This window comes from Dendrobates tinctorius, unplaced genomic scaffold (genome assembly GCF_039654945.1).
Source record: "Dendrobates tinctorius isolate UK_male_01 unplaced genomic scaffold, ASM3965494v1 ptg000151l, whole genome shotgun sequence".
In the NCBI taxonomy this organism is placed as follows: Eukaryota; Metazoa; Chordata; class Amphibia; order Anura; family Dendrobatidae; genus Dendrobates; species Dendrobates tinctorius.
In genome coordinates, this window is record NW_027361818.1 from 29,817,044 (window position 1) to 29,844,817 (window position 27,774).

A 27,774-nucleotide genomic window follows, 5' to 3' on the forward strand; every position below is an offset into this window, starting at 1 on the left:
ACCTCTCCTCTTGCTTCTTCTTTGACCGCTTACAATCTGGCTTCAGACCGCACCATTTTACTGAAACTGCCCTGACTAAAATTACCAATCACCTACTAACCGCCAAATGAAACTGACGAGAGTTTGTCCTCCTCCTGGACCTGGCATTTGCCTTTGACACAGTGGACCATTCCCTATTACTACAGACTTTCTGATCTGTTGACATTACAGACTTGGCATTTTGTTGTATTTTCTCGTACCTAACAGACAGGACATTCAGTGCCTCCCACTCATACACCACCTACTCATCTCGCCTCCTATGTGTCGTTATCAACCAAAGTTCAGTTGTGAGACCGGGCACTATGCTTAAGGCATGTGCGCATGAGCCCTCCCTCTTAAAGGGACCGCCCTCATCAACCTAAGGTATTCCCAGGTTGACACCTTAGATGGGTGACACCTTCTATTTAAAGCTTCTCTGCCGATATAGAGATGCCTGAACTGCGCTGATAGTTTGCCTTGCATGCTTGCTTGTTGTCAGATTCCCTAGGTCCGTCTTTCTGCTTGTCTATCCTGTACCCATCTGCTCTTACCTGTCTGTGCCTGTCTGCTCGTACCTGTCTGAGCTTTTCTGTTCATCAACTAGTCCAGATTGCACCTGCCAGTGCTTTTCTGATCCTGCACTCGTGGTTCTGGAGTCACTACAGTGCATGTCTGCATTCTTCATCCCTAATTTGCGCCGTTGCATCTTACCCGCTAGGGTCAGCTGCCACCTTCTGTAGGTCAGCCACGGAGTAGCACCTGGTGCCACCTCCTTGTCCCTCCTTGTGTCACAGTTTTTGCCTTCTACCTCTTGTCCGAATTGGGATTTGGTAGGACACCTAGTTACACCCCTCTAGGCTTTCAGAGGGATACGGAACAGTGATTCCACCACCTTGTCTATTACAGTCTCCATCTGCTGGTTGGTTGTAGTGGAAGAGTAGTTGGTCCCGCTATGCTAGTTCTACTCTTTTGCAATTGATGCCACTTTGTTGATGTCTGCTACTAATTTTTGTAAATGTATAGACTCCTGGTTGAGTCTCCTTCATGCGTGTTGCCTGTAGCAGTAGGCCTCCAAGACTGTCAGGCCTCCACCTCCTTGGAGTCAACTACTCATGTTACCATCCTTAGATTTTTCTGACAATAGTAGTGTACGAAATTTATATGCTATTTGTGCCATATGAGTGGCTGAGTATGAAATCAGGTAGAGATGTTGCATGTGGAATCAGGGCTCCCAGCATAGGAGGCCTACACCAATCCCTTACCCACCTCATCATGCTGTGACATTCAATTTAAAGCTGTAAATGCTGTCCCAGGCCCAGATACCTCATGCCTGGCTGATTGCTGCTGTTCCATGCTGCAGTCTGTACTGTGGGTGAATTGAGGCCACTTTCATGGTGTCTGTCCCTCATTTGATGTGTTTTGGAAGCCTTTGGGGCCATTATAAGGTGTTGTGCATGTGTTTGTTTTTGCCTCCCATTGACTGTAATGACATTCGGTAATGTTTGGTGAATATTCATCGAATTAATCTGCAAATATTGCAAATTCGGCGATCACAATTCGAACCGAACACTGAAATATTCGCTCATCTCTTGTCACCACGTCCGTCCCACCCATGACCCACACATGCTACATCAAGCACCTGGATGGAATTGGTGTGTAAATGCCAAAATACACTCAATTTTTTTTTGCAACTGACTAGCTGCGCAAAAATGTTGCTACTTATTCAGGTGTTTACTCCGGATTTTTGGTTTCAGCACCTTAATGAATAGCTCCCTGTATTTTTATCCTCAATAGCTGTGATATACAGCTAAAAATATTATATAACAATCCACTTATGCAATTTTTCCCATTGATGAAACAATTTTTGTTGCATTGTTTTTTATTACTGTACATATCTAATAGTGCAAGTAATGGATAAAATCAGAGACAAAAAACAAAAAAAACATAAATATTATTAAAATAAATATTACTAAAATTCTATTAATTGACTTCACCGCACTGAATAGTATTTTTGGTCATCAGCCACCTGAATGGTCAAAAATGGCACAAAATCACAATGGCTATGAGAAAGGGCTTCTCTTTTTCTGAAAGATCCGACCGGTCTGGCTCCTTATGAAAGTATGCAGTTGACTCGAGGGTGACTGTACCCCCATGTTAAATTACTACCATTGTCCCCAACTCTGGTTCCACTTTCTGTGCTTGATAGCTTTATGATCCTTTACTTCTTTCTTTATTGTTTGTATTTTCTTGGTCTTCTTCTATAGATTAAAAAAATAAAATTTCCATGTCCCCGTAAAACTTCATAAATATTACCCGCACCAATTACATTGCTTGCGGTGCTCCTCAACATTGCCCTAGTTGGAGTTTCAGAGCTCCTTGACTGTGCATGAGCAAGTAGTGATAAAACTCATCGGACATAGAGTGGAAGCCGGGTTTAGGAAGTTTGTTATCATAGTAGTGGTGAGGAATCGGAGTCCCTTCAAAATCTTCAGAAAATGGCCAGAAACCATAGAGTGTTACCTTCTCACAAACCTCGAAGGCTGCACTGGCCATCATGAGACCTGAGGACATACGCCGGAACTTAAGCCCAATGTCTTTCCAGTAAGATGTAAGGTTTTGTAGATAATGAGGATTAAAGAAAACCACCCGGTTATTCATGTCAAAGTCTTCCAAGGTATAGAGAGTGCGGAGAGAGACTTCAGTATTCATTGAGAATGAGAAGGCCGGCAAGATAATAAATGCGGAGCCGTAAGCCTTTACCATGTTGATGAAGGGTTTCCTCTGCTCCCTGAGGCTGCTATACCTATTGAAGGAGAATTTTTTTTTAGAATTAGTCAAAAATGACATAGTGTGATTGTTTACTAACGAGAAGAGAAATTTAAACTCAACAGTTCACTCAAATTTGTCCCATTTCCATCAAATATATTTAACTCCAATCAAAAGTGTCTTATTACTGTGGATTTCCCCATGTGGTCCTTCGTGATTTGGATTTCTCCAGACCCCAGAGCCTAATAAATGTTAATGTCAACAACAAAATTATACTCAACAATTTTTCCATGACAGCTCCCCATGTGGTCCTTCGTGCTGCTCTTTCAAGTTTCTTCTCTTCTTCTCCATGGCATACAATATTCTTTTCATTCATCTTTACTCTTTTCCAGGGCTTATAAGGGCTGAAGACATAAAGCGAGTCATCACAATTGTTTGCGGGGCTAATTAGGCCTTGGTCAACACATTATGATGTCAGAGGCCTAAAGTCCCAGGAAAGTGTGAAGATGGATGAAGGTAACATCACATGCCATGGAAGTGTAGAGAAGAGGCCGGAGGGTTCTACACAGGAAGTCAGACAGAGAGTAGGAGTGGAGGAACAAGTGAAGCGTGGAACTATTAATTTTTTTCCACCCATTTCCACATCCTGTACAAATTAATAATATGATGACTGCAAAGTTACATAGTTAAGTTAAAAAAGGAACTCGGTCCATCAGTTTCAACCTTTCTCCACCAATTGTGCATTTTGTCACTAATTTACCTATAACCCACAATGTTACGTGTACCAATAGTTACATAGCGACATCGGTTGAAAGTGAACTGCAAAGTATCCAGATTCATGTGAATTTAAATTTTTGAAAAACAGATTTGCTCATCTTTATTGTATTCCCTGTATATATGACCAGAAGTTGCGTTAATGAGTCATCAAAATGAGCATCAAAGCAACAAAAAATGTAACAGGTTCCATGTATGGGAGTAAGGAAATCTTACTAGTCTTACTCAACACTACATGGGAATGAGAAGGAAACGTCATCAGACAAAAAGCCGATGTGGTTCCCGCACCATCACGCTGTCCGTACAGTGTGAAAAGTGTGGCTATCCCAAGACATATGTTTAATTTTATATGTTTTTTCGCAGATATGAGGCTAAGCTAAGCCAGTATCTAGAATTCTTGATTATGTGAAAGAGTCTTGATGGCGCTTCCTTGGCACGCAGGGCTTGGAATACAGACTTTATCAGCCCTAGTAAGTATATGGGGATATAGCAATATTCCTCTATTTCTTTACGCAGTTATTTTCATATTCACATAACAAGAACTGGAGCATCTGTCTGTTCACACACGCTCAGCGAGCAGACATTAATGACAAGCCAACAAATTTTAGATTCCGAAAGACCATACTGGAGAATATAATGATAGCTTTTGGTGGGATAGGGGCTCTGCCTTTGTTTAAGTGGTTGTCAGGCTCAGTCAGACATTTTTATGGAAGAACATTGTCACTTAAGCAGAGTCCAGTTGGGGACGGACAAGCAATGAAATGCAAGTGACGTGGGACCATTGGGGATGAGTGTGACTAAATATTTTTAAATATTGAATGTCAATGTTTTCTGCTGAGTCATCTACTTTCTTGCGTATACCTGTTACAATTGTAGTCAAGTACTGATGTAATAAGCAGCATGCTCTACCTTCTCCACTGTCAGGTATTATTCACATCTTACTCTTTATAAGCAAGATATCAGATTATATTTGTCTCTCCATTCAAGTCCTGCTGTGACAATTCACCAGACATAATTTCCTCTTTGCCATCGGGTGTTATTCACTCCTGACTTTCTACAATCTAGTTCCTGTTGTGTACATCTTTGCTTTTAACCATTTGCCTTCTGCAAATAACCTGAATGTATACATTTCTGCTGTTAACCAACTGCTTACTGCAAGTCCCAGATTATACATATTTACTGTGACGGAGTCCCTGGTATAGTACTGGAGGGCAGATATGTGTCACTTTGCTTAATGGTGTCAGTGATATAAAGCCACAGTTTTTTTCTCCAGCACTCTAAAGTGTTGTGAGGCTTCAGCTAAAGTTGCATAAATGGGCTGGTTTTATGTGGACATTGATAGAGCGGGTGGGAGAATGTCCACCTAATCTCCACCTTCAGAGCCTGCACTGCCATGTGCTGATAGGACCCATGTGATGTCACAGTCATGTGATCAGTCACATGGGAGAGGCGCCACAAGGTCTGGGTTTAAACGGTTGAACTCCACTTGTAGTCTGGGTTGCTGAGTGCCTGGAGAGAAAGAATCCAGGAAAGTGTTTGTGCATGTGGTGCCTGTTAAAGGACATTGCTAACCCTGTGTGGGCTGACCCCCACTGATACAAGGACTGCATGCAGTTCTACCATTTTGTTTTGCTGTTCTGCCAATAGGGCCGTGTTTATTTTGTGCTTAAAACTTGGTTTATGCTGTAACTAATAAAAGAAGTGCATCCTTAAAGACGCAGTATTCCTGTGACTACCACTGTGTGCAGCCGAGTGAGCCGATCTATCACTGTACAAATACAGGGCAAAAAGCACATCTGTGAACGGTTTGCCATAAGTGTGACTGCTATAATTTATAAGGTTCTGTAGCATATGAAAAGGACAAACAGGCAAAATAATGCCAGCAGTTTTCATGGGGGTCTTCTATGATTGTCTCTTAGTCAGATACTTTGACCACTTTTATCTTGAATGGGTATTCTTATTCTATTGCTTTATGATTGGTGGAGGTTAGACCTCTGGGAACTCAAATGATCCGGACTATGAAGGGGCCACACAAAAAGAGCCGGGCAAAGAACCAGAATTGGCGCATCTAATAGATGTGCCTTTTCTGAGAGGCTGTGGGCTGTGATTTTTAGACTGGGGGGGCAATATCCATGGCCTCTTACCAGCCTGAGAATATCAGCCCCAGCTGTCTGCTTTAGCAAGGCTGGTTGTCAAAAATGGGGAGACCTCATGCCATTTTTTTAAAAATTACTTACTTAAATAAATAAAAAAATATGGTGTGGGGACCCCTCTATTCTTGATAACCAGTCTTGCTGAAGCTGACAGCTGAGGGTTACAGCCCCCAGCTGTGAGTTTTTCCCGGATAGTTTTCAAAAATATAGGGGAACCCACACAGGGTTTTTTTTAATTATTTATTTACAGCGCAGGAGCGGCTGAATACTCCCATCCGCCGCTCCTGCTCTCACTGTTAATAGGAGCAGCAGGTGTCAGCTGATGGGAGCTGTAGTCTCATCATCTGACAGCAGTGACTGGAGGTGAACTTTATACCTCCGATCACAGCTGAGCCTCACGTTGTCTTTTGACAGCGTGGGAACTGTGGCTCTCTGACCGGCGGGGATGAATTCGCCCTCGTTCAGAGTCTCTACACCGGTGTTTCCCACGCTGTCACACAGCGTGGGAAACACTGGCTTTTGTGCTGTGTATGTTCGGCTGTATTCGGTGATTAAATTGGTGAATGTTGCAAATTTTGTTGATCGTGAGCCGAACTGAATATTCAAATATTCGCTCATCTCTAGTTATGAGCACTAGATTCTGTGATGAGACAATAATTAATGAGTTGGAAAGCAATTTTTCCCTGATACGAGGTATTTAGTGTCTGTCTCAAGTGTTTATTTCTTCCGCTGGATCAAAACATTAGAACTTGATGGACCGATGTCAAATTTCAACCTTAAAAACTTGCTATGGAACTATGACTTAGCTACAACCTTCACTACCAGGTTAGGGTGGTTTTCCTGAAATTACATCCCAATGATCATAATGGTCTAGAATGTTGTAGAACAATTACTGTACTTTACAAGCTGTAAATATCTTTTTAAGAGACACTTTTATGGATAAGATCTTAGATTTGTCCACTCATTCCATGACTTACTTATCTATTAGGATGCTTGGGTTTGCAGTGACAAGGTTCGTCTTGGTCCCGACATCCTTTGTCCAATTCAGTGGAGGAAAATTCAGCCTGAAAAATAAATGTGAAGGAAACAAAACTCTAAAGTGGGCCTTCTTGATTTAGGTTGGCAGATGATAGTCAGATATTAATGTATAAGGTCATTGAGTCATGTTCAACAGTTCACTATCCTTCAGTCAATATAATTGGTAAAATGCCAAAAAGAGAAAGTCCAGAGTAGGGATAGAGATGTGTTCTTCCACCAATGCAAAGGTGTTATTACCGCACTTGTGGCTAATAGCATTAGTTGATGATGTTCTATGTGCTTTAGGTCTTGCCTGTCTGACTAATAAACATAAAAGTAACATTTTTTGGATGTGTATTTGTGAACTGAGTTACCAGTGGAGCATCTGGTACTTTTCAGCACGATGTTCTCGGATATTATTTTCACTTCATTCTTACCGAAAAACAAAATCTGCTTGGTCAATGTTAACGCCACAGGAGCTGCTCCTCAAGATGCCACCATTACCGACCACCGCACAACTTCTGATGGGTTTAGTAAGTGGAGATGCCTGTCAGGAAAATTTAAAAGAAAGGAGTAGGAAAAAAAAGAGGGATAGATAAACAAGAGGAGAAAGTATAAGGTAATAGATAGAAAAAAAGAAAAAGTAAAAGAAGTGAGAGAGATGGAGAGGTGAAAAGGCAAGAAAGAAAAGAAGGTAGAAGAAAGCGAGAGCAATGAAAGAGAAAGAAGTAGAACAAAGAGATGAACAAAGAAACAAGAGAGTGAGAGATGGGAGAAAATTAGCGATATATAAAAAGACGAGATATAAAAGGCACAAGAGAAGGCAAAAGATAGAAAAATTTGAGAAAGTGATACAAAAAGATATAAGTAAGGTAGAAAAAGAGGCAAGAGGGGTTGGAAGAAAGGAAGGAGGACAGGGAGAATGTAAGAATGAGAAAAATATTGGGGATGATAAAGTGATGGAAAGGAAGAGAGGAACAAAAAAGATTGGGAATGGAGAAAGCAAGAAAGATGGAAAGGAAAAGTAAAAGAGAGAAGAGGAGAGAGACAGAGAAGGAAAAATAGGAAGGAAAAGAAGGGATGAAAAAAAGAAGGCGAAAGGCAGCCGAGGTGCCAACAAAGAGAAAAAGAGAGAGGGAGAGAAAAAAAAGTCAGTTGATGTTGAAATGAGTTATTAATCATCTGACAGGTAAAAACAAGCAAAATACAGGAAAACATACACACAAATGTAATGGTAAGTATATGTCTGTCTGTATGTGTGTACATGTACGATATGTACTGTTTATATGCATGTAGGGGTATGAATTTAGTGTATGTACTGGAAGTGTAAATTACATGTGTATAAAGTGAGGGAAATAAGTATTGAACACGTCACACATTTTCTAAGTAAATCTATTTGTAAAGGTGCTATTGACATGAATTTCTCACCAGATGTCGGTAACAATCCTTCCAAGCCACACAGATAAATAAATCACCAGAGATGTCCATAAATTATATGTAATAATGAGAAATGATGCAGGGAAAATGCATTGAACACATTACTGAAATGTAATTAATACTTTGTACAAAAGCCTTTGTTGGTGATGAAGCTTCAAGACACCTCCTGTGTGGAGAAACTAGTCGCAGGCATTGCTCAGTTGTGATTTGGGCCCATTCTTCCACATAAACACTCTTCACATCATTAAGCCTTTGTGGCTCCTTTGAACTCTGAGCGGCTGGACAGAACTTTCTCCTCTCCAATCCATCTTGAATGCTGCAGCCAGGGTCATATTTCTGTCCAGCCACTTCACCGATGCCTCCATCTTGTGCCAGTCATTACACTGGCTACCTATTCGTTACAGGGTCCAGTATAAACTCATCTCTCTCACCCACAAAGCTCTCCACAGTTCTGCACCGCCTTATATCTCCTCTCTCATCTCTGTCTATCGCCCTACACGTGCCCTCCGTTCTACAAATGACCCAAGACTAACATCCCCCGTAATCCAAACCTCGCACCTCTGTCTCCAAGATTTCTCTCGTGCTGCGCCAGCTCTCTGGAATGCACTTCCCCAGACAATCAGACTGACACCTAGCCCCGACCTATTCAAGCGCGCTTTGAAAACCCATCTCTTCAAACTAGCCTACCACATCAGCTACTCAGTAAACTAACTTTGCCCTGTTCCCTCCTTCCAAATATTATTCTGAATCTGCACCCTACTATTCATCTGTCACCACCCTCCATGCACACGATAACTGCACTTGATACTTGTCTATTGCACTTAAACACACGGGCTGATGACCGGATCATGCAACTTTATATGAAAATCCCTATTTCTTATAATTGCCAGACCTGAAATAACAAGTACTTTTCACCTACTGTGTCCCCCCCCCCATTTCCTTGTAGATTGTAAGCTTGCGAGCAGGGACCTCACTCCTGGTTCGCTCTTGTCATCTGCACCTCAAAAACATTTCTAGAATTCGACCTTTTCTTACTTTTGACTCTGCAAAAACTCTTACTGTTTCTCTTATTCATTCTCGTCTTGACTATTGTAACTCTCTTCTAATCGGTCTCCCTCTTACCAAACTCTCCCCTCTCCAGTCTGTCCTGAATGCTGCAGCCAGGATCATATTCCTCACCAATCGTTACATCGATGCCTCTACCTTGTGCCAGTCATTACACTGGCTACCCATCCACTCCAGAATTCAGTATAAACTTATTACCCTCACCCACAAAGCCCTCCATAGCTCAGCACCACCCTACATCTCCTCCCTTGTTTCAGTATACCACCCTACCCGCGCCCTCCGTTCTGCTTATGACCTGAGGTTAGCATCCTCAATAATCAGAACCTCCCATTCCCATCTCCAAGACTATACACGTGCTGCGCCAATTCTTTGGAATGCACTTCCCAGGTCAATACGATTAGTCCCCAATCCCCACAATTTTAAGCGTGCCCTGAAAACGCATTTATTCAGACTGGCCTACCGCCTCAACACATTAACCTAATCTATCCCTGTGTGGCACAGCCAAAAGTTTTACCATAACCAGGTTCCCAGCATCATGTCCCCACATGCTTTATGCATCCATTAGCCCTCTGTGTCTGTACTGTTACACACTTAACATTATGGCTGGTCCATACAATCAGGGCAACTGTTACCACCCACCTTTCGTGTCTCCCTTTTTCCTCATAGACTGTAAGCTTGCGAGCAGGGCCCTCACTCCTCTTGGTATTTGTTATAATCTACTGTATGTGATTATTGTTATGCTGTAATGTCTATTGTCTGTACAAATCCCCTCCGAAATGTAAAGTGCTGCGGAATATGTCGGCGCTATAGAAATAAAATGTATTATTATTATTAATGTCACTGTTTGAATTGTCTTAACTCGTATTGAATTTATTGTCTACACATGTCCCCGCTTAATTGTAAAGTGCTGTGGAATATGTTGGCGAAATATAAATAAAAATTATTATTATTATTATTATTATTAGGTCCTTCCGTACATTTTCTATTGGATTCAGTTCCGGTGATCAGCTTGGCCAATTAAGCAGCTTCATTTTCTTTCTCTGAGAGTTTCCTTGTCTGTGTGTTTTAGATCATTGTGTTGCTGAAATGTCCACCCTCATTTCATATTCATCATCCTTGCAGATGGCAGCAGATTTTTGTAAAGAATGCCTTCCTTCAATTACTTGAATTTTGCCAGTGCCTTATGGTGAAAAACAGCCCCAACACCATGATTCAAACCATCACCACCTTCAAACTTCACAATTGGTATGGTGTTTTTAGGGAGATATGCAGTGCCTTTTGGCCTCCAAAGAGTTCAATTTTGGCCTCATTTGACCAGACTACAATATATTCCCCTAGGATTTCACAGGCTTGCCTACATGCTGTGGTGTAAAGTTTTAATGCACTAGAGCATGTTGAGCATGTTCAGCATTGGAGTCTTGTGTGGGGAGCATGTATACAGGTCACGGAGGGTGAGTAAAACAATTGAACCTGCTGATTCCAAGTTTTTCTGTAGCTCTCCACAGGTGGTCCTCGGCTCTTGGACAACTCTTCTGGTAATTCTTTTCACTCTTCTGTCTAAAGTCTTGCAGGAAGCACTTGGTAGTGGTCAGTTTAAGGTGAAATGATGTTCATTCCACTTCTGGGTTATGACCCCAACAGTGCTTCCTGGACATTTAGTAGTTTAAAAATTCTTCTGAAACCAATGCCATCAGAATGTTTTGCAACAATAAGGTTGTGGGGGTCTTGAGACAGCTCACTGATCTTACCCATCATGAGGTGTTTCTTTTGTGGCATCTTGGTAATAAGGCACCTTTTTATAGGCTATCATTTGAACCAGCTGATACTAATTTTCACTAAGTGCAGGAGAGAGGGGTGTGGGAGCTTCAGCGTGATCTAAAATTGAAACCAGATAGGTCGAGCTAAATTAGAAAACAGATTGGTGCACATTTTGCTGGAAGGTACAGCACAGCAGTCAATAGGAGGAAAATGGCACACCAAAAATTAAAAGTAAAAAAACTTTTATTGTGGCAATTATGCCATGATTAAAACATGAGAGCCTGACGCGTTTCAGGTGCCGAAACGCACCCTTACTCAATAATTAATTAATTATGCATAAGACATATGAAAACATGACAGTCAAGACCCTGTTAAACATATATATAAAGATCATTTCTTGAATCCATTCCTTTTTGAAATTTAGCATCTAATTTTAGGATCCAATATGCCTCCCGTGAAGTCAATAACTTTTCCTCATTCCCACCATAGAATCATAGAATCATAGAATCGTAGAGTTGGAAGGGACCTCCTGGGCCATCTGGTCCAACCCCCTGCTCAAAGCAGGATTCGCTAAATCATCCCAGTCAGATGTCTGTCCAGCCTCTGTTTGAAGACTTCCATTGAAGGAGAACTCACCACTTCTCGTGGCAGCCTGTTCCACTCATTGATCACTCTAACTGTCAAAAAGTTTTTTCTAATATCTAATCTGTGTCTCTTCCCATTCAGTTTCATCCCATTGCTTCTAGTCTTTCCTTGTGCAAATGAGAATAAAGTTGATCCTTCTACAAAGTGACAGCCCTTTAGATATTTGTAGACAGCTATTAAGTCTCCTCTCAGTCTTCTCTTTTGCAAACTAAACATTCCCAAATCCTGCAACCTTTCCTCATAAGACAGGGTTTGCAGACCGGTCACCATTCTGGTCGCTCTTTTCTGAACTTGCTCCAGTTTGTTGATGTCTTTTTTAAAATGTGGTGCCCAAAACTGGACACAATATTCCAGATGAGGTCTGACCAAAGAGGAGTAGAGGGAAATAATGACTTCACGTGATCTAGACTGTATGCTTCTGTTAATACATCCTAGAATTGCATTTGCCTTTTTTGCTGCTGCATCACACTGTTGACTCATATTCAGTCTGTGATCTATTAGTATACCCAAGTCTTTTTCACATGTGCTGTCACTTAGCCCTATTCCTCCCATTCTATATATGCTTTTTTCATTTTTATTGCCCAGATGTAGTACTTTGCATTTCTCCCTGTTAAAAACCATTCTGTTAGTTGCTGCCCACTTCTCCAGTTTTTTTAAATCTTTTTGAATCCTCTCTCTCTCTTCTCTAGTATTAGCTATCCCTCCTAGCTTTGTGTCATCAGCAAATTTAATCAGTTTACCCTCAATTCCTTCATCTAAATCGTTGATAAAGATGTTGAACAATACAGGGCCCAGGACAGAGCCCTGTGGTACCCCACTTGAGACATTCTTCCAACTGGATGTGCAGCCATTTACGACCACTCTTTGGGTCCGATCACTAAGCCAGTTATGAATCCACCTAACAGTTGCCTTGTCCATTCCATACTTAGTCATTTTTTCAATAAGGATTGTATGAGAGACTTTGTCAAATGCTTTGCTGAAGTCAAGATATACTATATCTACAGCATTTCCTTGATCCACCCATGTATAGGATTGAAAATTTTCTCAAATGCATAAAATAAAAAATGAGTAACATCTCCACGGTGAATATTAACCCCTTTCTGCCATTAGACGTACTATCCCGTCCATGTGCCCTGGGACTTAATTCCCAAGGACGGGATAGTACGTCTAATGCGATCAGCGGCGCCCACGTGGTGAGCGCCGCTGATCGCGGCCAGGTGTCAGCTGATTATCACAGCTGACACCTGGCACAATGTTAACCCCTTGTACACCGCGATCAAACACGATCGCGGTGTACCGGGAGTTAAAGGGAAGCATCGGCAGGGAGGGGGCTCCCTCCGTGCTTCCCTGAGCCCCCCACGGCAGCGCAATGTGCAGCGCTGCTGTGGGGGGCTCTTTCCCTACAGGCCCCCGGATCCAAGATGGCGACGGGGGCCTTCGGGGGCCTGTAGGGAGCTGACTTCCTCACTGCCTGCAAAGCGCAGGCATGAGGAAGTCTGCAGAACTGTCTGTGACAGATTGCTGATCTGTCACAGTGATCTGTGATGTGACAGATCAGCGATCTGTCACATGACAGTGATGTCCCACCTGGGACTATGTAATAAAGTAAAAAAAAAAAAAAAGTGTAAAAATAATTTTAAAAAATCGCTAAATAAATTAGTAAAAAAAAAAAATATTCCCCAATAAATTCATTTTTTGAAAATAAAAAAAACAATAAAAGTACACATATTTGGTATCGCCGCGTCCGTAGCGACCCGCCCTATAAAACTGTCCCATTAGTTAACCCCTTTAGCGAACCCCTTAAAAAATAAAAATAAAAAACGAAGCAAAAAATGATGATTTATTATCATACCACCGAACAAAAAGTGTAATAACGCGCGATCAAAAAGATGCATATAAATATCCATGGTACCGCTGAAAACGTCATCTTGTCCCGCAAAAAACGAGCCACCACACAGCATCATCCGCAAAAAAATAAAAAAGTTATAGCTCGCAGAATAAAGCGATGCAAAAATAATTATTTTTTATATAAAATTGTTTTCACTGCAAAAAACCGACAAAACATAAAAAAACAACCTAAATGAGGTATCGCTGTAACCGTACTGACCCGAAGAATAAAACCGCTTTATCAATTTTACCGCACGCGGAACGGTGTAAACGCACCCCCCAAAAGAAATTCATGAAACGCTGGTTTTTGTTCATTCTGCGTCCCAAAAATCGGAATAAAAAGCGATCAAAAAATGTCACGTGCCCAAAAATGGTACCAATAAAAACGTCAACTCATCCCGCAAAGAATAAGACCTCGCATGACTCGGTGGGTCAAAATATGGAAAAATTATAGCTCTCAATATGTGGTGATGCAAAAACTATTTTTACAATAAAAAGCGTCTTTTAGCGTGCGACAGCCGCCAAACATAAAAACCGCCATAAATAGTAAATCAAACCCCCCGTTATCACCCCCTTAGCTAGGGAAAAATAATAAAAGTATTTATTTCCATTTTCCCATTAGGGTTAGGGCTAGGGTTAGGGTTAGGGCTAGGGTTAGGGTTAGGGCTAGGGTTAGGGCTAGGGTTAGGGTTAGGGTTAGGGCTAGGGTAAGGGCTAGGGTAAGGGTTAGGGCTAGGGTTAGGGCTCAGATTAGGGTTAGGGGTGTGTTGGGGTTAGGGTTGGAGTTATAATTGGGGGGTTTCCACTGTTTGGGCACATCAGGTGGTCTCCAAATGCAACATGGTGTCTGATCTCAATTCCAGCCAATTCTGCGTTGAAAAAGTCAAATGGTGCTCCTTCCATTCCAAGCTCTGCCATGCTCCCAAACAGTGTTTTACCCCCACATTTAGGGTATCAGCCTACTCAGGACAAATTGCAAAACAACTTTTGTGGTCCAATTTCTCCTGTTACCCTTAGGAAAATAAAAAATTGGGGGCAAAAATATCATTTTTGTGGAAAAAAATGATTTTTTTATTTTCACGCCCAGGCGTTATAAACTTCTGTGAAGCACTTGGGAGTTCAAAGTGCTCACCACACATCTAGATAAGTTCCGTGGGGGGTCTAGTTTCCAAAATGGGGTCACTTGTGGGGAGTTTCAATAGTTTAGGTACATCAGGGGCTCTCCAAACGCACATGACACCCGCAGACCAATCCATCAAAGTCTGCATTCCAAAACGTCACTACTTCCCTTCCGAGCCCTGACGTGTGCCCATACAGTAGTTTTCTCCCACATATGAGGTATCAGCGTACTCAGGACAAATTGTACAACAACTCTTGGGGTCCAATTTCTCCTGTTACCCTTGGGAAAATAAAAAAATTGGAGACTAATTGATCATGTTTGTTGAAAAAATACGATTTTTTTATTTTCATGCCTGGGCATTATATACTTCTGTGTAGCCCTTGGGGGTTCAAAGTTCTCACCTCACATCTAGATAAGTTCCTTAGGGGGTCTAGTTTCCAAAATGGGGTCATTTGTGGGGGGTTTCCACTGTTTAGGTACATTAGAGGCTCTCCAAAGGCAACATGACACCCGCAGACCATTCCATCAAAGTCTGCATTCCAAAACGTCAATACTTCCCTTCCGAGCCCCGACGTGTGTCCATACAGTAGTTTTCTCCCACATATGGGGTGTCAGCGTACTCAGGACAAATTGGACAATGACTTGTGGGGTCCAATTTATCCTGTTACCCTTGGGAAAATAAAAAAATGGGTACTAAAAGTTGATGTTTGTTGAAAAAATACGATATTTTTATTTTCACGCCCGGTGGTTATAAACTTCTGTGAAGCACTGGGGGGGTTCAAAGTGCTCACCACACATCTAGATAAGTTCCTTAGGGGTCTAGTTTCCAAAATGGGGTCACTTGTGGGGGGTTTCCACTGTTTAGGTACATCAGGGGCTCTCCAAAAGCAACATGACACCCGCAGACCATTCCATCAAAGTCTGCATTCCAAAACGTCACTACTTCCCTTCCGAGCCCCGACGTGTGCCCATACAGTAGTTTTCTCCCACATATGAGGTATCAGCGTACTCAGGACAAATTGGTCAACAACTTTTGGGGTCCAATTTCTCCTTGTACCCTTGGGAAAATGAAAAAATTGGTGACTAAAAGATCATGTTTGTGGAAAAAATATGATTTTTGGATTTTCACGCACGGGCATTATAAACTTCTGTGAAGCCCTGGGGGGTTCAAAGTGCTCACCACACATCTAGATAAGTTCCTTAGGGGGTCTAGTTTCCAATATGGTGTCATTTGTGGGGGGTTTCCACTCTTTTGGTACATCAGGGGCTTTCCAAACGCGACATGGTGTCCGATCTCAATTCCAGCCAAAAACGTCAAGTGGCGCTGCTTCCCTTCCGAGCTCTGCCATGCGCCCAAATAGTGGTTTACCCCCACATGTGGGGTATCAGCTTACTCAGGACAAATTGCACAATATCTTTTACGATCCTGTTACCCTTGGAAAAATAAGATTGAGGGTGAAAAGATCATTTTTGTGGAAAAAATATGATTTTTTTAATTGTACGGCTGTATGTTATAAACTTCTGTGAAGCCCTTGTGGGTTCAAAGTTCTCACCACACATCTAGATAAGTTCCTTGGGGGGTCTAGTTTCCAAAATGGTGTCATTTGTGGGGGTTTCTACTGTTTTGGTACATCAGGGGCTTTCCAAACGCGACATGGTGTCCGATCTCAATTCCAGCCAAAAACGTCAAATGGCGCTGCTTCCCTTCCGAGCTCTGCCATGCGCCCAAATAGTCATTTACACCCACATATGGGGTATCAGTGTACTCAGGACAAATTGCACAATAACTTTTAGGGACCTATTACCCTTGGAAAATTAAAAATTGGGGGTGAAAAGATCATTTTTTGTGGAAAAAATATGATTTTTTAATTGTACCGCTGTACATTATAAACTTCTGTGAAGCCCTTGTGGGTTCAAAGTTCTCACCACATATCTAGATAAGTTCCTTGGGGGGGTCTAGTTTCCAAAATGGGGTCACTTGGGGGGGTTTCCACTGTTTAGGTACATCAGGGGCTCTCCAAACACGACATGGCGTCCGATCTGAATTCCAGCCAATTTTGCATTGAAAAAGTCAAATGGCGCTCTTTCCCTGCTGAGGTCTGCCATGCGCCGAAACAGTGGTTCCCCCCCACATATCAGGTATCAGGGTACTCAGGACAAATTGCACAATAACTTTTGCAGTCCAATTTCTCCTGTTACCCTTGGTAAATTAAAAAAATTGAACCTGAAGTATTTTTTTAGTGAAAAAAAGTTAAATGTTCATTTTTTTTTTTAAATATTCAAAAAATTCCTGTGACGCACCTAAAGGGTTAATAAACTTCTTGAATGTGGTTTTGAGCACCTTGAGGGGTGCAGTTTTTAGAATGGTGTCACTTTTGGGTATTTTCTATCATATAGACCCCTCAAAGTGGCTTCAAATGTGATGTGGTCCGTAAAAATAAAATGGTGTTGCAAAAATGAGAAATCGCTGGTCAACTTTTAACCCTTATAAGTTCCTAACAAAAAAGAATTTTGGTTCCAAAATTGTGCTGATGTAAAGTAAACATGTGGGAAATGTTACTTATTCAGTTTTTTGTGTGCCGTATCTCTGTGATTTAAGGGCATAAAAATTCAAAGTTGGAAAATTGCAAAATTTTCAAAATTTTCGCCAAATTTCCGTTTTTTTCACAAATAAACGCAAGTTATTTGAATGAAATTTTACCACTAGCATGAAGTACAATATGTCACGAGAAAACAATGTCAGAATCACCGGGATCCATGGAAGTGTTTCAGAGTTATGACCTCATAAAGGGACAGTGGTCAGAATTGTAAAAATTGGCCTGGTCATTAACGTGCAAACCACCCTTGGGGCTTAAGGGGTTAATACAATGTTTTGTGGGCCCCGAATAAGCCGCATATTTATTTTTTATACTTGTCGGATGTTCCGCTCTCCGGTTATTTACTTTCCTTGTTGTACAGCCAATATAACGCATTTTACATGCCAAGCTACACAAACAATAAATGACATATTGCGTGTCACAATTTCAAAAGGAAACAATGTCTTGGGAAAATCCCGAAAAGGAACTATTTAGTTTTGTCAAGAGCAAAAACACACACACTGCAACGGTTCCTACCACATGTGTGAAAACCCGTTACGCAAGAATGGGTATGTCTGTACATCACTAGTAACCTGTTGATTTAACGTTTTTATTAGTTCTCACTGGAAAGTGCACATTGTAGACTTAGACTGAAGGAAGCTAAACCACAAAGCAATATATGAAAACTAAAGCATGGAGCAAAGAAACAAATGCAAGGCAAACCAGAATGTGTGTTGACCGTTAACATTATGCTTTTCAAAACATGCTTCTTTTCACTTTGGTAACAGTTTTACACCCCCTTGGAATTCCCATCAGCTTCATCAGCCCAGAATGGCTTCCAACAGACTTGAAGGAGTTCTCAGAAGTGTTGAGCAATTGGTGGCTTTGTCTTCAGTCTGTCCAATTCACCCGAAACCATTCCCATTAGGTTGAGGTTGGGTGATTGTGGAGGCCATGTCATCTGACTTAGCATTTTTTGGTCTTATTTTTGGTCACATAGCTCTTACATAGCCTAGAGGAGTGTTTGCGTCATTGTCTTGCTGTCCTGCTAAGAGCAAGTCAGATAGGATAGCATGTGGTAGCAGCGTAGAATGATAGCAATGTTGCCAAGCCAAGGTAAAACATTGCCAAGCCTGAGGTGCAAATAGTTGTGAAAGACAAAGTCCAAAATATTTAGGCTGCCTTGTGATTGGGCAAAGTGACTCATTCTCCTTACATGTCCCAGTGCCTTACTTTAATAGTGCAACAATTTTTTTCACCAATATGCCAGATTGAGGAGAATGGTAGATCTGGCCAGGAAATTGTCCTCCATTCTTACATGGAAAAGCACACCCTCCGACATTGCGAAACAGAACAATCTGCCCAAGCACCAAGTGACTTTCAATGTTGCAACCTTCTGAAATGCAATGCTACATATTTTGGAGTACCTGTGTAATTAGCATAAAGTAATGATAAACTACTTCATGTGGCGGCCAAACTGGAGCATGGGTTAATTTGAGATCGGCTATTGGCGCTAATGAGCTGCTGAGGAACATGTGTTGCCTACTAAAACCTTTCAAAGAGGTAGACTAAATGTGTTATTAGCGACAAGTGTAGATTAACCTTCGTAACCCCCTATTTACTCCCCATTGTGTATATGACAGTGTGATTTGTGTATGAGTGTGTAAGGATCTGTGATTATCTTCTGTACATGTATGCTCCGGTGTTTGTGTGTGTGAATGATGGTCCATGTTTCTACAACATGTATTTTAGCTGTATAAGGAAGTGGACTGACCTATGGACCTGTCTGCAGCAGGAAGGTGAATGCAAGATGTACGGTAAATGTACTTGACGTGGACTGGTGTATATATGTAGGGAGACAGCTAGAAACAGTGAAAGATGGTAAAGTACTGGGTTTTGGCCACTAGGGGGAGACAAAGAACAGCAGGAAAAGGAGACAGAGTAGTACTAAGGTTTGGCCACAAGATGGAGGCAAGGAGCTGTGAGAAAAGGGTTTAATAGCAGCTTAAGGCTAGGAAACCGCATTGCCATGGTGGGAGGAGTTACGGGAACTCGAGAGGGGGAATTCCCAGGGAGGGGAAAAAATAGGGGGAGAGATGTCATGAACTCATTTTCTGCTCCACCAGTTGAGAGTTCCCCTTCCGTTCTCCCTCTGGTGGTGACAGGATGTAGTGCGGTTAGTTTAAGTGGTAGTGATCTGCCACCTGATGAGGAGGATAACAATTGGATCTCTGGAGTATCAGACTGAATATAAGACAGCCGACGCCCTATCCGGCTGCTGGTGATTCAGTCTGCTTCTCAGGTCCTGGACTTCAGCTCTCTTCCAGTCTTCTCAAGTTAAGTTTGTTTTTTGCTAATGTTCACACTTGCGCTTGTTGGTCAATTCAGTTTTTTGTGTAATCAGCCTGCCCCTGCTGGGGCTATGCTGAAATTCCACTCGTATTAACCAGTATTTGCCAATCTGCTTTTTGTCCCTTATTAGATTGGCCTCTTTTTTGCTCTGTCTCAGAATATTTCAGAGTGCTGATATAGGTTTAGAAGTCTAGTGACTTCAGGGTTAATTTTGCTATCAGAAGTGTTGGACAATATTTTTGTAGGTTTTTTTTGGCAGACTGCAGACAGTGTCTTTCCTTTTCTGTTCTTTTTAGTTAGCCGGGCCGCATCGTTTGCTCAGCCTATTTCCCTGCCTTTGTTTGTTTTTTCATCTTGTTTCACTGTAAATACATGTGGGGGCTGTCTTTCCTTTGGGGTCTGCTCTGGGGCAGTTTTCCTCTTTTCCTGCTTTAGGCTTATGTAGTTCTCCGGTTGTGACGAGGCGTCTAGGACCAACGTAGGAACGCTCCACGACTGCTGCTAGTTGTGCGGGTAAGATCAGGGATCTGCAATCTGCATAGCTACCAACTTCTCTGGTTTTCTGAGACTTAGCTTGTTGTCTTTTTTTCCTCCTCGGTTTCCCATTCATAACAGAGAGAGTCCCAGAAGGGAGCCAGTCCAGGAGGGGGAATTCAGCAGAGAAGGAGACTGAAGGAGTAAGAGACTGAGAGAGGAAGAACTCCAGGAAGGACTGGAAGGAGAAACAGTAATGGGGGTGGCCCTGACAGGAGAGTCGCAGGACAGAGGAAGCCCGGGGGTACCAGAGAGACGGACTCAGACAGACGAAGCGCTGTGATGGTAGGCCTAGGGCAGCCACAGTGAAAGAACTGTGAGGGACGTTAAGTTGAGGAAGAGAAGGAGGTGAAAGGTACTCGGGCCTGTGTGTACGGATGCTGTTGTGCTGCTGGGGTTGTTGGGAGGACTGCCAATAAAGAAGACCTGTTGAACGTACATTGGTTTCTGTCTCCAGTCTTTTCGCGGCACAAAGGGACCACACCCCAGGTCGGCGCACGTACCTACAGCTGTTTGGTTTATGTTCGCATGTCTGTTCACATACTACCATTTTTGTTGAATTAACCCTGCCTTTGTGGTTTGTCGTGGCAGTGCTCCCAACAGGATCCTTATTGTGATATTGGAAGTTGCAGCCTAACTTCTATACTATTTTTTTCAGTGGTAACGTTACAGGAACAGCAAACTCTTAACTGCATCTCCCACCCTTACAGTTATATTTCTGGAGGGGCATTACATGCTTTGGGTACAGAGGAATCCTCCTTGTCAGGGAACATCCAGGGGATAACGCAGACACCGCTGCCACCAATTTGTCACAAACAGCAAACCGCTGCCATCATTTGACAGGACCTTCACACAATTGACTGAGGATTGATGGATGAAGCCATGTTGGCTTTTGTTACTAAGCCAGTTATGTGCTTCACAGTGAACTTATAGAACATATACATCCCATCCCAGCACACAGGTATATTTTATATATATATATATATATATATATATATCATAGAATCATAGAATCGTAGAGTTGGAAGGGACCTCCTGGGCCATCTGGTCCAACCCCCTGCTCAAAGCAGGATTTGCTAAATCATCCCGGTCAGATGTCTGTCCAGCCTCTGTTTGAAGACTTCCATTGAAGGAGAACTCACCACTTCTCGTGGCAGCCTGTTCCACTCATTGATCACTCTAACTGTCAAAAAGTTTGACAGTGGTCAAATATCTGGTACTAAAGTATATATATATACTTTGATACAGTCACTGCCAGGCTCCGCAACAGCCAAAGAGAAACTAGCTGCCACCACCAGTTATTTACACAGGCCAATTGGACCCCCATCTCTGGTAGCGTTTGGCCTCACGAGACTTCAGGGGTACATTTAATAGAGCAAGATGAACAAAGCTATTACATTTTATATATTTAATCCCCAAAAATTAGGAAGAGTTTATAAAAATATACAAAACGTATTACAAAAGGGAAAAAGACAGAAATGGTATAGATCTCAATGGAGTGGAGCTCTACAATTGGAAAATGGTGCTGTCCTACAGCGAGCTGTATCTTCCAGCACGGAACAGTGATTGTAGGTTACATCTGGATTTTAGCAGATACAAGCTATATCTATCGACCTACCCTTGGTGACCTCAGCTGGAGGCTGGAATATAGGACGAATATCTCGTACTAAAAATGATGAGATCTCAAATCTTCAGGATATCTGCCCCCCAGGAGGTCCCAGGAAGGAGATATTAATGCCATATTACCCAACATGAGTTTAGCTTTCTTCAGATAGGAGACATGGCATATGCAACTTTGTCCATCTACAGTAGCTGATATTACTTTGGGGCTGACCAATCGACCCCACAGAGTTGCAAGTAAATGCATTGAGCTCGACACCTCTTCAAAATGCCAAAAATAAAGAGCTATGTCTGTCACAAGAAAGCAATATTCATAACAGGTATCCTGCTCCAAAGAGTCTGATTTAAATCTTTTGAAGACAGGAAGACAGTTTACACCATGGTGGCAATTGTTGCTACAAGCCAGTTATTTACTCTGCATAGTCCATGCTGACCACTCCACAGGAGGGGTCTATCTCACACCAGGGGGTCGTAGCACAATGGGTTAGAATGCAATGTTAGCTGTTTTCTCCCTTTACAGTTCATGATGAAGCCAAGGTCCAAAGCTCAATATGAAGGTGACCTCTCAAGAAAAGATGTAACGGTTAGGTACATTTTTTCATTAGATTTCTGACGCTTCTCTACTTCTTGTACCTTCCCGGGTCCACAATCTTCTCCTTGGATGTGTCTCATTTTTCAATTCTTCTTTAATTGTAGTAACAATTTGGAAAAACCCAATCACAGAGATGAGAAATGTAAAGTCAGTAATCAGATCACTGCAATCAGTGCCTCGATGTCAACACTGCACCGCCCGCCAATCACTGGATCACTGCACATACACGGACGGTGTGGAACTTGCTGGTATGTGTCAATGTACGAACATCACATTACCTCTGGAAACAGCTTGTAGAGACTCTCGGTGATGTTCTTACTTCTCTTTTCTGCATCATAGTGAATAGTGTGTCCAACCGGACTGTTCTCCTGGGTCATCATCAGTGTACGAGAGGCGTTACAGCATGCCCGAAACTGTAACCTGCGAACCGTAGAGAGATAAGCAGAGTTCAAGAAATAGGAAGAACCCGACATCAATACTCAGCACCAAACATTGTATTGTCACCATGTTTATAGAAACACAATAGAGTAGTAGTTATATTCCTGTACATAGGAGCAGTATTATAGTAGTTATATTCTTGTACATAGGGGGCAGTATTATAGTAGTTATATTCTTGTACATAGGAGCAGTATTATAGTAGTTATATTCTTGTACATAGGAGCAGTATTATAGTAGTTATATTCCTGTACATAGGAGCAGTATTATAGTAGTTATATTCTTGCACATAGGAGCAGTATTATAGTAGTTATATTCTTGTACATAGGGGTAGTATTATAGTAGTTATATTCTTGTACATAGGTGGCAGTATTATAGTAGTTATATTCTTGTACATAGGGGTAGTATTATAGTAGTTATATTCTTGTACATAGGAGCAGTATTATAGTAGTTATATTCCTGTACATAGGAGCAGTATTATAGTAGTTATATTCTTGTACATAGGGGGCAGTATTATAGTAGTTATATTCCTGTACATAGGAGCAGTATTATAGTAGTTATATTCTTGTACATAGGAGCAGTATTATAGTAGTTATATTCCTGTACATAGGAGCAGTATTATAGTAGTTATATTCTTGCACATAGGAGCAGTATTATAGTAGTTATATTATTGTACATAGGGGTAGTATTATAGTAGTTATATTCTTGTACATAGGTGGCAGTATTATAGTAGTTATATTCTTGCACATAGGAGCAGTATTATAGTAGTTATATTCTTGTACATAGGGGTAGTATTATAGTAGTTATATTCTTGTACATAGGTGGCAGTATTATAGTAGTCATATTCTTGCACATAGGAGCAGTATTATAGTAGTTATATTCTTGTACATAGGGGTAGTATTATAGTAGTTATATTCTTGTACATAGGTGGCAGTATTATAGTAGTTATATTCTTGTACATAGAGGGCAGTATTATAGTAGTTATATTCTTGTACATAGGAGCAGTATTATAGTAGTTATATTCTTGTACATAGGAGCAGTATTATAGTAGTTATATTCTTGTACATAGGGGCAGTATTATAGTAGTTATATTCTTGTACATAGGTGGCAGTATTATAGTAGTTATATTCTTGTACATAGGAGCAGTATTATAGTAGTTATATTCTTGTACATAGGAGCAGTATTATAGTAGTTATATTCTTGTACATAGGAGCAGTATTATAGTAGTTATATTCTTGTACATAGGTGGCAGTATTATAGTAGTTATATTCTTGTACATAGGGGCAGTATTTTAGTAGTTATATTCTTGTACATAGGGGCAGTATTATAGTAGTTATATTCTTGTACATAGGAGCAGTATTATAGTAGTTATATTCCTGTACATAGGAGCAGTATTATAGTAGTTATATTCTTGTACATAGGTGGCAGTATTATAGTAGTTATATTCTTGTACATAGGAGCAGTATTATAGTAGTTATATTCCTGTACATAGGGGCAGTAGTATAGTAGTTATATTCCTGTACATAGGAGCAGTATTATAGTAGTTATATTCTTGTGCATAGGGACAGTATTATAGTAGTTATATTCTTGTACATAGGTGGCAGTATTATAGTAGTCATATTCTTGCACATAGGAGCAGTATTATAGTAGTTATATTCTTGTACATAGGGGTAGTATTATAGTAGTTATATTCTTGTACATAGGTGGCAGTATTATAGTAGTTATATTCTTGTACATAGGGGTAGTATTATAGTAGTTATATTCTTGTACATAGGGGCAGTATTATAGTAGTTATATTCTTGTACATAGGTGGCAGTATTATAGTAGTTATATTCTTGTACATAGGAGCAGTATTATAGTAGTTATATTCTTGTACATAGGAGCAGTATTATAGTAGTTATATTCTTGTACATAGGAGCAGTATTATAGTAGTTATATTCTTGTAAATAGGTGGCAGTATTATAGTAGTTATATTCTTGTACATAGGGGCAGTATTATAGTAGTTATATTCTTGTACATAGGGGCAATTTTTATTATAAAACCCAAACATAAATACAATTATAATAAAACAAAAATCATCCAGTATTACAAAACACAAACCACTTAGGTAATATATACACAGCACTAATAATCAGATCATATTCATCAATAAATTAAAGTGTCCACACCTGGGGATGGAAAAAGAAAGTTAGAGGGAAAAAAAAACAAAAAAAAAAAAACACACACAAAAAAAAAACATTATCATATTTTCTAACTGAATTTTACGTTTCTCCATAACGTTATGTTTCTTGGACTCCTTCCAACTTCTAGTGATTTTATCCACCGGAGTTCTGACATAACCTGATTGGCGGCAGCGGTGTGATCGAACGGCTCATTGTGCAGTGACACCCGGGTTCTCATGTGCCAGTGATAGTATTTGATGACACTGATTATAATGTACATTGTCTCTCTGTTGATGTTACTAACAGTGGAGGGGACACCATAGATTATGTCAGGATACTTTAGAGTCCGCAGTCTGGGGATTTTTAGATTATCTGACACTTCCTCCCAGATCTTCCTCCCTCCCCAGCAATCACATATAAAGTGCTCCATAGTTTCCTCCTGCTGACAACCAAGGGGACAATTCCGATCAGAGACACACAGATGTTTCAGGTTCCCTCTGACAAAGAGCCGACTATGCAGTGAAAGCCAAGTGACATCAAACAGTTTAGGAGGAAGCCGTTTCCCGTTTAGGAACCTAAGGCTTTCCTGCAGGGTGGTGGTGACACAATCTCTCAGGGCCAGTGGAGAGTAGAAGAAAGTCCCACATACACGAGCATACAGGTCTCTTCTCGTACTGCTCTCAATGTAAGACCTCTCCAGTCCCCACCTCCTAACACACTTCAGACCATAGTCCAGATACTGGGGGAGGTGGTCACCTGTCCATCTCCTCCTCTTGAGACTGCCGCCTCGCACCCAAGATTCTGCAAAAGGCAATATCCAGTACCTGATACTATTTACCCACAGGGAGCTACTGTTTGAGTCCATGTTCCCAAAATTCACCTTTAGAAACAAGGAGTCAAAGAAAACCCTTGGATTCAACATATCCAGCCCACCCTCTCTCCGCCGTAGGTATGTTATTCCCCTCTTTATCAGGTTCATCCTATTCCCCCACAAGAGCTGGAAGAACAGGCTGAAGAGCCTCGCTGAGAAAGATTCTGGTAAAGGGAAAATGACAGAGACATACAAGAAAACGGGGACCAGGTAAGTCTTCAACATTGTGACCCTTTCTCTGTAGGTCAGCCTCCAGTTCTTCCATCGCTGAACCTTTGCATTTCCGGTTTCCAATTTCTCCTCCCAATTTAGCATGGCATTATCATCCCTCCCAAATTTAACCCCTAGGATCTTAATATGGGTGGAGGCTTTGGAAAACTGCGGCAGATCAAAGCTGGGCTCAGTATCTAATGTCCACAGAGCTTGACTCTTTTCAAGGTTGACCAGAGACCCGGAGGCCTCTGAGTAGCTTCTGATGGACGCAGATAACATCTGCACCTCACGAGGATTGGAGATCACCAGCGTCACATCGTCCGCATAGGCAACAACATTCAGAGGCGGGCAGTGGGGGACCGGCACCCCTTGAAAATCGCACTCCTGCAGTGACCTCAGAAACGGGTCTAGGGCAAAAACATACAGGAGCGGACTCATTGGGCAACCCTGTCTCACCCCCGCCCCAACTCCAAAAGTGTCACCCTGCCAACCATTAATCAGAGGAAAGCTCACCGCCTCTCTGTACAACGTCTTCACCCAATCCACAAATTGTCCCGGAATACCGTACTTTGACAAAGTGGCCCACAGATAGTCATGATCAACCCTGTCAAAGGCTTTAGCCTGGTCCAGACTAACAACATATCTCCCACACCGCAGAGCTTTACATCTCTCAAACATCTCTCGTATCGAGATGACTGCTCCAGAGATGTTCCGCCCTTTTACTGTGCCAAACTGAGAGCCTGCCAACAGTGCCGGGGACAAACAGACTAATCTAGAAAATAGGATCTTTGCTAGAATCTTCCTGTCCACATTCAAGAGGGCAATCGGCCTCCAGTTCTTGATGTCACTCGGCTCTTTACCTTTAGACAGCAGAATTAACGAGGACACTCTCATGGATGGAGGCATCAGGTGATTTTCTAGACAATTTCTATACACATCCACGAGAATTGGAGCCAGGAGGTCTCTGAATTTCTTATAAAATTCTGCTGTTATACCATCTGGACCTGGTGCCTTCTTCAGATGTAACTTATCAATAGCCTCCTTAACTTCTTCCACCGTTAATTCTGCTGTCAAAGGAGAAAAGTCCAGATCATTAGTATCAGGCGCTGGAGTTGCCTCCAAGAATTGAGCCATCTTATCTTTATCCAAAACTTTCCTCTGAAACAAGTCAGCATAGTAAGATCTCACCACCTCCAGGATACCCTCCCGTGAATCCTGCAATACACCCTGGGAGTCAATGAGACCCGTGACCATTTTTTTGGCCACCCTCTCCCTGCAATTCTCAAAGGGATCAGGGGCCCCTAAGGACCCATAATCCCGTTCAAGAACCAGGGAGGTATACCTGCTATACTGATACTGCTTTATCTCAGATTTCAGCCGGTCGATCTTCACTTTGTCATCCCCGCCCGCCGAATACAGTGACTCCAATGCTTTGCGCAGCTTTAGGTACTGGCTGTACTTATTCCTCCCTTTATTAACTGACAGTCTCTTTAAGAGGGATCTGATATCCTCCTTGACGTCCTCCCACCAGTCGGTCATGTTGTCATAGAAGTCAACCCTGTCTAGATGAAGCTGGATAAGGGAGTGAACACGGCTCTGAACATAGGCATCATCCAGGAGACTGGAATTAAGCTTCCACAACCCTCTACCAATGTCCGGACGGTTAGAGGAACCCAAAGAGAAGCACAAGGCGAGGTGATCAGAGTAAGGGACGACCTTCTCACTCAGGGCGCCGACAGCCTCAGTAGGACTGACAAAAGCAAAATCTATCCTACTGCT

General features: G+C 41.7%; 1 protein-coding gene across 1 annotated transcript in view; it reads right to left on the reverse strand.

Moving 5' to 3' along the window:
* Positions 1-1,903: 1,903 nt before the first annotated feature.
* Positions 1,904-27,774, reverse strand: part of LOC141050277 (alpha-2,8-sialyltransferase 8F-like) — a 173,447-nt gene continuing 147,576 nt past the window's right edge. Inside the window, exons 4-7 of the mRNA XM_073547164.1 lie at positions 22,593-22,734; positions 7,166-7,275; positions 6,689-6,775; positions 1,904-2,821 (exon numbers count right to left, since the gene is read on the reverse strand). Coding sequence (XP_073403265.1) covers positions 2,362-2,821; positions 6,689-6,775; positions 7,166-7,275; positions 22,593-22,734 — 799 coding nt within the window. The 3' untranslated portion in view covers positions 1,904-2,361. The remainder of the gene's footprint in view (positions 2,822-6,688; positions 6,776-7,165; positions 7,276-22,592; positions 22,735-27,774) is intronic.